Genomic DNA, 10,527 nt, shown 5'->3' with positions numbered 1-10,527 from the left:
GAGAGAGAGAGAGAGAGAGAGAGAGAGAGAGAGAGAGGGAGAGAGAGAAAGAGAGAGAGAGAGAGTATATTAAACACATCTTTTCCGTATTGCAGGATCTTCTTTGAAGTAGCAAAACTACCCTTAAAAGAAAAATTGGATTTATAGATAATGCTTAAGTTAGTATAATAAATGTATACAGACATATGATTCTGATATCTTTATGTTCATTGATTCAAAATATTAATAGAAAGCCATACCAACTATTGTTGGTTGATTTTAACCTTTAGACTGCGAACGGTACACGTGTGTGCCTTGAAAAAAGTATTCGCTGTGCGCGGATAGTGCCTGAAAACATTTGATGCTCAATTTTTATTGCATGTAGATAGCGTCCGATGTCAGCTGAAATAACGCTAACTGCATATAGAAGCGAAGCTCCGCACACAACGATTGACTTACTGCCAAGCAACTCGCAGTCTAAGGGTTAATGAAAATTATATCTAGTTATATAGTTTATAGTTTTTAGCGTGCCAATAAGGATATTAAATCGTATTATACGTAGGACCCAAATGACTATGTGACAAATCTCGGATGAGTCTGATTGATCGCGAAGTCTCAAAGAGCCTCGCAGTTGCATTTACATTTTTCTATTGTCTGAGCATTTTACCTTTTTTATTTATATATAACAATAATATCTATGTCGTTTTACAATCGCAGTATTTGTAAGCTAATTTATCTTCATTCCTTTTTTCTTTGTTAAAATTTATTTTAGCGCCACGCCTTTACACTTCACGAGATAAATCCCAAACTTTATTCTGGGATTTCTTTTGTGACACAGTTAATGTATAATGTTTACCACGACCAATAATATTTCTATGAAGTTAAAAAAATGTGTGCTATCGATTGCCGATTACATTGGTAAAGTAAACATGATTATGCGCGAATGAATGACCAAGCAGTAATTTATATTCGAAATACTGTATAGAGAGGCGCATTGTTATGTGTATCGTTGTTGTACTTTATATATTATACAGATAATCGAAACTTATACCATAAATTTGCACAATATGTAGTCGTTACATGCGCGTATGATGAGTCCTGATCTTTATGAAGTACGATATCGTCGACTGTTTGATTCAATCGAAAAGACACTGTGCCTTGTGTGACGTTAAAAGATAAATATATTCAGTAAGCTAATTTAGCTACATTATTACAATTTTACCAGAGACGATCTGAGCTATTTTTTTGTACTTAGAGAAATATACATATATTTATAAAATATTCTTTCTATATTGAAAAGAAGATGTTAATTGACTGGTTTGTACGACTCTGCTCGAAACGACAAATATTCCTAGTTTTAAATTATAACAGTGGTTTACACAAGGTGTAACTAAAAACATAGGCATTAAAATTATTGTAACATCTAAACAACAGTTTCAAAAAGTAAAAAAAAAGGATTTTAATAACTGACATGCTTAAACTATATAATTATAACGAAAAAGATAAAAATAGCATAGATAAATCCTCCGTTTCAAAAATTTACATAATTATATGACATAACATTCTCTACTGAACGAAAAGAAAAACATAAACAATGGTCAATAGAAAGTGGAAAAAGATAACCTGTGATATTGACATTCGCCCATTGCCTAATATAACAAAATTGGAATGAAATGTGTGTATGTGTGTGTGTGTAATAAGTCTCATTATCTGCAGGGTGGTCATGAAGTTCCATTACTCCTAATGTGTAATTGAAAGACTCAGTATAAGGATGAAACAATTTTATAACTTATAAGATCCATTTCAGATACAATCTTATACTTGAACTGATCATCATAAATTATGGATTGACTTCATTCTTGCTGAATCCATCAGTTATCACGTTGGAGCCCCTGCTATATATAATTTATTTTTTTATTATTTAAAAAAAGACAAAATATAAAAAAAATATAAAAAATTCTAAAAAACAAAAATATAAAATCCAATCATAACAAATTAACAGTCTCCATAACTTTTGTAATGGAAAGTAACATTGCCACACGAAGTTCTATGAGAGGACATTTGTATTATTTATTGATTAAAAATAAGTGCACAAAGAGAATATAAGAAAAATAAAAAAAAGTAATATTTATGAGAATGTTTAACTATATGAGGAGTAAAGGAATTTTAAGACCGCCCCGTATAATTCACTCCGATACTCACGTACAGTATTTATATGAGTTTCCTCAGCACGATATCGTAACACAATAAATACGTTTAGATTCTATCGATCCTCGTTAGATTTTTAATTATGTCGAAACAGATATAGGCAAAGTACATATATAACAGATATAGGCAAAGTACTGTACATATGCACGATTGTACGTTCATACACATGTACATATATGTACCCTACGATTAACTGGGACAAATTTAATGTGGATCTTTATAACGAATATGTATGGAAGAATGCGAGCGCGGTCTTAAATAAGACTTGTTCAAAATTAAGCTCTCTACTGTGGTGTGTATATAATCGATAATATATTTTTCTATTGTCAATGTATCATGGTGTGTCTTTATTTTGGAGATAGACAGAATTCATCTTGCTCCCATGAAGTGTCATCTTGTTCAGATACTTCTTATGAACTTATCAGTGACAAAAGAACTGCATTTTTTCCAATAAATATAACACATTTCATATTCAATAAAATTTTTTTATTGGAATACGCTTTAAGATTGCGACTTTTCTGTCTCTTTCATTATTTCATCAAATTCACAGATAACTTCAAAGTTTTCTTGTGAAATAAAAGTCCTTTTATCAAAATCGCACTCGTACATGTAATAAATTTTTTGCAAAAATCGAACAAAACGACTGAAAAAAAATTAAATTCTCTTTATGTTCTCTTTAAATTTTTTACTCCACGAAAATAACAGCGTCTTTATATTCATCTACTATTTTATCTTACATGCATTTCAACACAATCTTCACAAATAGATAATAAATACATAGTTTAACATGTTATATATTATTCTAATTTCAGAAAAGAAACGTTGCTTGTGGAAAAACAACTAAAGATTGTTAAAAATAAAAATGATATACTTAAGGAAATGTATAGTTTTTTTTTATCTTGTTTAATTGACACTACATTTGCCATATATTTGATTAGTTATACACAATTATACATAAATAAATGAAACTAATCAATAGTGCTGTAATGCCGGTTTTTAATGATTATCGCAACCATTCAATATACTAAATATAACGGTAAAAACCAGGTGAATACTATACTATTGGAATTATATTAAATTTTTATATACAACGACGATGACTTCACACTATTTGTACTCGACAATAGTATTTGAACACTAGAACAAAAATTACTCTATAAATATGACTAACTTATTATTGCCATTTACAGAGAAATAATACTTTTCATTCAATATATATACATATTATATAACATATAATTATATATATATATATTAATATGATATATATAATATATATACATCATATACTAATATAGAATGCGTAATATATATTAATATAATATGTAATATATTATAAATATATTTTCGTTTAAATATATATAATATATATACATACTCTCGTTACGTCTGAATAAATGTGTATAAATATCATTAAAATATTTCTGTAGTCTATCAAAAAGGTAACTAGTAGTAGGTTGTAGTAGGCTACTTTGTGAATTTATTTTATACATTACGCTTTATGTAAAAATTACTTTTTCCGTAATAATTTAGTGAAATGCAATTTGTGCAGTATTATACAATTCTCGATTGCTTGAACTTTATGCTACGATTTTATGCTGTATACTTATATTCTTCAATAAAATTATTCGACTTTTAAGACGCATATTTTTCTCACAAACCTGTAACATAAGTCCAAGTGTCACAAAAAGATCCAACGAACTTCTCATATGGTTCTCAGATATTGGACAGGAAAAACGTAATCCAAAAAAAAAAAAAAATAAATATATATATATATATATATATATATATATATATATATATATATATATCTCACAATACTTCAGCCTTTGCTATGATACGTATACACACATATACATCTTTACGTCAGCAAAATGTCTTATGTGACCAACAATGTACGAATAATAGTCTCATGAGGTAAATCTCGGCTTCAAAATTACTTCCCATATAATCAGTATGCATATTCTACTCGGTATGGCGTAACAAGGAACGCCTTCGTCGTTCGTCAAGGCTTCTCCTCCCTAGAAATTTGCCTGACACGTAGCCTCTGACATCGTGGACACTCGGGCTTGTCACCACGTTTACAATCCACGTGGAAGCAGGCGCCACACTTTTCACATCGGATAACCCGCGACAGATCCCATGGGAATATGATGTCCTTGGAACAGCACAATTCACACACGAATCCTCTGGCTTGGCATAACTAAAAGAGGAACGCAGAAATTACAATTCCATAAACTATTATATCAAATGATGATAAAGTTCTTGATAAATAAAGAATAAATGATTTCTCATGTAATGTAGATACGATACCTCGCAGCCTGCGATGTGCGCGCAGCAAACTTCGACGAGCTCTTGCAACCTGACGAATAATACTCCAAATTTAACATGTATCAAATCTTGAATTGAATATACGTGAGGATCGCTTATGATATAATTCGGTTCCTTCTTCAGCATATCTTGAAGGCTGAAATGTCGCGAAAATAACCGGATCAATTTCAAAGTCTTGCTACAGAGTGACAATGCAAAAAAACTTTGATATTTACCCAGTCGAAAATCGACAAGTGAATAGGAAATCTTTCAGGAAGAATAGTTGCGTACGTAGAACTCTCGTTTTATCCAATTGTTTAATGCGTCTGTACAGGAGCGGATTCAAATCGTTCACGTGGAACAACGGATCCGACATCATTTGATCCAATAATCGATACGAAAAGTTCGACACGGGGTATCTAAGCAGAAAACGCTTTATTGGCAACAATTTCTTAAAACAATAATGCTTGGACACTGATATATTGATCAAGAAATTTTATTAACAAAGCAAAAGGCTTACCTATTAAAGTCCCATTTCGATAGAATTTTCCCCGGTATAAACGCTACTTGATTCGTGTGGCAGCCCGTACAAAAATATCGACCCAAATACTCGCAATAGCGAAAGCGATTGGCGTACTTCACCGCTACTTTCATACCGCAACCCGCGCATCTGTAATTCTGTTTCGCTATCAACATTCGTCTCCTAAGGAAAAAATAAAATAGAACATTAAAGTAGAGCTGAAATATTTTCAGGTGGAATCACTATTGAAAGGAATATTACAAATATTTATATTTATTAGATTGATACGCAAGAAGTTTGCTATTTTTCTTTTAAATTCTCGTAGAAAATTTTGTTTTCTAGTTCTAATTTGGCAAACACGACCGAACAATTTAATACAATTTATGTCAATTTAATACAACTCTGCTTTTCTCTTCATACTTACACCGGTGGTGCATGGGGGGTGAAAATAATCTGCGGTCGGGGAGGAGCCCATTCGGTAGTCCCCCTCAATGAAACTGTTGTCGCGTCTTCGGTCTCGGCTTCGTCGGGGCTGACCGGCCAGCTCTTCGGCATCGGCAACAAACGCTGAGGAGCGTCCTTCTCCGACACCAGCCATTGCAGCTCGCTTGCCCGAGGCAATTGCTTTTCGCTGAAGCGACTGATGAGAGAAAGAGCCACTCCCTCAGCGGACACGCTGCTCTCGTTTAAGGTCGAATCCGCAGCGTGCCTTGCTGTACGCGATTCCGTGTCCGAAAACAAATCGACACTGGACCAAGACATACCACTGTTCCGAAACTTCAGCGAGTTCCGCTCGTCCAGTTCCGAGGAGTCCGTGCACACGCTGTCGGAGGAGCTCCCCGGGGACGTGGACAACGGGCTGACACTTTGATCAGTAGTCGTGGTCGTGTCGGTCCTGCCATCGCTCAGCAGATCGCGACTCCAGCCTTTGCCCCGACATTTCTCCTCCTGTCGTTGCCAACGTCGCAATCGGATTCGCTGCTTTAGTCGATTGATCTCCTCGTCACTCTCATCGTCGACCGCGTCATCCAGCAGCCGACGCTGCAAACGATTGCACTTCACCTGCTCGATAGCAGCGATCATTGCCTCACAGATGCTGAAATGTGCGTTCTCACGGTCGAGCTCGGCGTCGTGGGCACGAGAAAACTGAGCGGAGGTCAAGAAACTGGCCAAACTCTGGCCTTCAGCCGGACGTGGAAAATAACCAGTCGCCATCGGTTGCACACTACTACCACCGTCTTCCATGAAGCTCTTCCGCGGGGTCCGGATATCTTTCTGACCCTCGACCTCTAAGCTCCACGAACCTGTGAATTCGGGCGCCGATCCTACGAGAAACGAAGTCTTCCTGCGTGTTGTACACTGCTCTAAATACCTCATCTCCACCGATTCGTTCGTTGCAATCGGCCGCGTCTCCTCAACATTCCCGGCTTCTTCGTGAACACTCGAAGAGGCCTCGGGAAACACATTGTAAGACGCTCCCTTAGCCTGGCTCGGTCGAATCTTTGTCCTTCGATTCCTCGTTTTTCGTTCGCGCCTCACAGATGTCTTGGGCTTTGCCACAAGCTTGTTTACATTGGGATCATCGGGCTGCTTTGATTCCGAGTAGATAATGTCAATGATCTCTGCCAATTCAAAGGCACGAGGATTATTACTACTGTTATTATTATTTCCGTTTTCTTGGACGGTCGGTGAGACAGCAGTTGAGCTGCTGTCAACTGCGCTCATCTTGCAGTGATTTTTAACTAAAGCAGGCAGACTGTTCCACGTTTTCAGAGGTATTTCTTGAATCTTAGAATCGCTTTGCTCGCTATCGATATCGGTGGCTTGTGCGGATTTTGACGTCTCTTCGCTCTCTGTATTCACTGTGTCGCGTGACGTGGTCCCCGAGATACTCAGCTGATCCAAGTGACATCTGCTATATACACTGAGGCTTTTGTCTCGCGGCATACTGTGGCCAATACTGGAGAAATTTACTGGGTACGAGGATGAACGACGATGCCGCCTGGGACTCGCTCTGGGAGATATCCAAGTTGGCAAAAACTACAGATCAAAATGAAAAAATAGAGCAGCTAGTTAACTTCTTAAGATATATATATATATATATATGTATTTATATATAAAATTTAAAATTGAGAATTTCTTTATTTAAAAAGCAGATTCTTTTAAATGAACGATGATAAAAAAAAAAAAAATATATATATATATATATATCTTACCATCATTCATTTAAAAGAATCTACTTTTTAAATTAATTCTCAATTTTAAATTTTATATTATGAAATTCTCAACTTTTTTAATTTTAAATTGTAAAATTCTTAACTTTACTTACTAAGCAAGGGTCAATTTCTGCAAGTAGTACAGGCTGATTCCTTTCCACTGCTCTTAGGCATAAAAGTGTCGCTTCTGCCAGATTCTCTTGGCAAAGAAATGCCCATGGCTCAAGACAGGAAAGTAGATGTTCTTTATCAGATAACAACCACGATAATTTGTGTGATAGAGAATGGCTTTCTAAACTAAAAATATATATTATGTATCTTCTTTTCTTTTTCAAAATGCATTGTTTTATTTCTAATAGTTTCTATATTCTTCAGCAAAAATAGTTATATGTTTATTAATATGAAAAAGAAGAATTACCTTTTATACAGCCACAACATGTCTTTCTTAGAGGTTATCCTAGTTGGTAAATTGCACAAATAATCTTCATTCTCTGACAACACTGGTGATGTCGCTAAGGAAGGTTGAAGCCAGTTTAATCCTTGAATAAATATCCAACAGTCCGGTTCACCCTTATAAAAATTCCAAATATAAAATATTTGTGCAACAAGAAATCTTCTAAAATATTAACAAATTGAACCAATACAGATCTTAACTAACATTTTATCTCTCTCAAAAGTATTTATATTTTTCTATCAATGAAAATATGATTTTTTGGATTAATGATAGTGATCCTGATACGATAGTGATCCTAATAAGATATAAGAATCCTGATATAATGAGATATAAGAATAAATGGATATGAAGATAACATTTTTAGCAAAGAATCTTCAAGAACAAACTCAACTAACATTAGGATCATATATCCGACAACCATGTTTGAATATCTGTTCCACCACATTATGCAATCGGTTTAGACCACCGTAAACATTCCATACGTTAGACACTCCATCAATCATCAGACCTTCCACAGTAGATCGTAGACTCTGCAATAGCTGCCATTTCTCTTTGTTGTGTGTATTTTCAGACATCCTGTCAATGGAAGATGCCAAGCATCATAATATCTCATATCCAAACACATGTTACTACTGTCAAGTTCAATCTTTACCTGATGACTATCGACTACAATGGATCACAAAGAGCTCTTCTCCATTACGTTACACGTGGACGTAAATAAATACAATACTTTCTTCTTGTCTCTATCCTGGAAGACATATTAACCACTGTTCGTTCTCATACGTGCATCAGTGCGATCTAATTGTGCGAGAATTAATTGAAATGGTATCGATCAAACAGAATCATTGAAAAACGCTTATTAGGAGACGTTCAATCACACCGTTCGCATAGATAAGCCGTGACGATAATCGTTGCCTTCTTAATTCCGTTCGCTCGCCACGTCGTGATTCGCCCATCGTTTGTCATCCTCATCGTCGCTCGACGACAGCTGATTACGCCACTCGCATCATACACGCGACAACCGCTGCTTGTTGTAATCGATGACGCACGATAAAGCAACAACAGACCATAGGCAGTCGTTCCTAAAGCATGAAGAGCAATTATCAGCAGTTGGAGAGCATGGAAGGTTAGTGTTTACGTTAGTAACTACGGCAGTCTCTTCCTGAAATAAAGATTCACCTAAAGGAACGACTCCATGGGAAATTCAGAATGGCGATTATAGCTCTTTGCGGTTGTCGACAACTTCGTGTTGGTGATTCCGTCGATATCACAGTCTCAACATTATTTTATCGCAAATGAATGACAGTCGGTAAAGTGTGTGTGTGTGTGTGTATAGAGAGAGAGAGAGAAAGAGAGAGAGAGAGCGCGAGAGAGAGAGAGAGAGATTGTACCTTGTATCTTATAATTGCATCTAGCATTGCTATTACGTAAAAGCAATAAAAAATAGTATTCAAGGCAGTTTATCAAAATAAACACGTTTTGCTAAAAAAACGACAGAGAGAGATATAAAAAAGAAATATTAAACGCCAAATAAATTTCAATCGAAATTTTAAATTAACATGAATCTTTTATACATGTTTATACATGTTTATATAAAAAAAAAGAAAATATTCTTCTGCGAAAATATCTATATCACTTTTAATCAGTAGATCGTATACATAATAGACACAATTATGTCTATTGAGCGACAATTATGGCAATGCAATTGTATGGCATTTCTCTGAATTAATCTTCCTTGCATTAATTGTTATTTCCACTCTATTGTAAGTTAGTAAAACAAAATAAATTACTCAGCTAGCATTCGTTATAACAAAATGAAAAGACGAAGTCACATTTCTTTCGGTCTATTAATCAGCATAATATAATGATTAAATGGCATCTAAGTAACTTAATATCGAGTCAAAGTCCTACGAACTGGGTAGCGATCATGAATCTTTCACGTGAACTTCATTTTCATTTTTCACTTTTCACTGTAAGTTATTTCACATGAAAAGTAAACAATGAAAATATGGAAAGCAATATTTATGTAATATAGATTATTAAAATTAAAATGTAATTACAGTATACACAGTGTAATATATAACACATTAATAAGAATTATACAATTTAAATTTATAGTTATAATATAATATAATAATACAATATGAATAAATTTAATAAATGAGACGAACGTTAACCGTGAAAGTTGAATTCTCAAAACGTGAAATATTTCACGTGAACTTTCAATTTGCTCGTAGATGTTCTTCTTTACATGTAAATTGTATAAGTTTCCATGAAAATTTTTAGGCATCAAGCGATGTAGTTTAAATGTGAAAAATAATGTAATACTACACTCGCATATTATGTACAAAGTGAGTATAATTTCTTATAGTGACTTTAATTTTTATGGTTATACGACAATTGGCATTTGACATAAGAATCCTACGTCCATTAAAAATGAACAACGAAAGCCAATTGAAGCGTGATGACGTATAGGCAGTGAAAGCATACCGACGAAGTTTGCAAAGTTAAGATACGTGTGCATCAGAAAGTTAAAGTGTAATATATTATAAATTATACGCAGTAAGTAAAATGTAAGTTTATTTTATGTATTTATTGCATATATTTTATGTATTATTTTATATGAAATATATATTTTCTGCAGATTTATAATTTTAATATGAATAGAATATTTTCTTTTAATAATTTATCCTAAAGTGATCCCAAACAAGCAGACTTCCAAGGGACGTTCTAAAGACATCACATACCAAGTATGTAAATATGAAACCGGAATTTTTGTATAGAAAATACACGTTTATTGTATGAAAATGATAAAAAATATTTTATTCGAAGTATTGCCC

At 34.3% G+C, this 10,527-nt stretch overlaps 2 protein-coding genes across 7 annotated transcripts in view; one reads left to right on the top strand and one right to left on the bottom strand.

Annotated features, from left to right (window-relative positions):
* Window positions 1–2,521, top strand: part of LOC116847276 (G2/mitotic-specific cyclin-B3) — a 6,109-nt gene extending 3,588 nt beyond the window's left edge. For all 3 annotated transcript variants that reach the window (XM_032822105.1, XM_032822103.1, XM_032822106.1), the window contains exon 8: window positions 96–2,521. In XM_032822105.1, the coding sequence (XP_032677996.1) occupies window positions 96–147 (52 nt within the window). In that variant the 3' untranslated portion in view covers window positions 148–2,521. The remainder of the gene's footprint in view (window positions 1–95) is intronic.
* Window positions 2,522–2,857: 336 nt separating this feature from the next.
* Window positions 2,858–8,990, bottom strand: LOC116847274 (run domain Beclin-1-interacting and cysteine-rich domain-containing protein). 4 transcript variants are annotated; one of them, XM_032822099.1, is made up of 10 exons: window positions 8,867–8,990; window positions 8,340–8,769; window positions 8,083–8,263; window positions 7,652–7,803; window positions 7,347–7,530; window positions 5,442–7,057; window positions 5,018–5,200; window positions 4,734–4,916; window positions 4,501–4,654; window positions 4,193–4,390 (listed from the first exon to the last, which is right to left on the bottom strand). In XM_032822099.1, exons 3-10 carry the CDS (start codon window positions 8,260–8,262, stop codon window positions 4,193–4,195), a joined length of 2,850 nt encoding a protein of 949 aa, XP_032677990.1. In that variant the 5' UTR covers window position 8,263; window positions 8,340–8,769; window positions 8,867–8,990. The 4 variants fall into 4 exon arrangements, with proteins under 4 accessions (XP_032677993.1, XP_032677990.1, XP_032677991.1 ...); XM_032822100.1 differs by lacking the exon at window positions 8,867–8,990 and having other exon boundaries at window positions 8,340–8,485; window positions 8,568–8,855; XM_032822101.1 differs by lacking the exon at window positions 8,867–8,990 and having other exon boundaries at window positions 8,340–8,435; window positions 8,568–8,855.
* Between the last annotated feature and the right edge of the window lie 1,537 nt (window positions 8,991–10,527).

This window comes from Odontomachus brunneus, unplaced genomic scaffold, assembly GCF_010583005.1.
Source record: "Odontomachus brunneus isolate Ranch 3 - 2012 unplaced genomic scaffold, Obru_v1 Obru_scaffold_076, whole genome shotgun sequence".
Lineage (NCBI taxonomy): Eukaryota > Metazoa > Arthropoda > Insecta > Hymenoptera > Formicidae > Odontomachus > Odontomachus brunneus.
Note: the sequence above shows the minus strand (reverse complement) of the source record. Positions and strands in the feature narration are given on the sequence as shown.

What these genes read in the sequence shown, in the direction of transcription:
- LOC116847274 (XM_032822099.1), bottom strand. Translation starts at nt 8,262, where the DNA reads ATGTCTGAAAATACACACAACAAAGAGAAATGGCAGCTATTGCAGAGT. An exon ending in ATGTTGTGGCTGTATAAAAG is followed by an intron (nt 7,531 to 7,651) that starts GTAATTCTTCTT and finishes ATATATTTTTAG; the next exon opens with TTTAGAAAGCCATTCTCTAT. An exon ending in ACTTGTCGATTTTCGACTGG is followed by an intron (nt 4,655 to 4,733) that starts GTAAATATCAAA and finishes GCGACATTTCAG; the next exon opens with CCTTCAAGATATGCTGAAGA.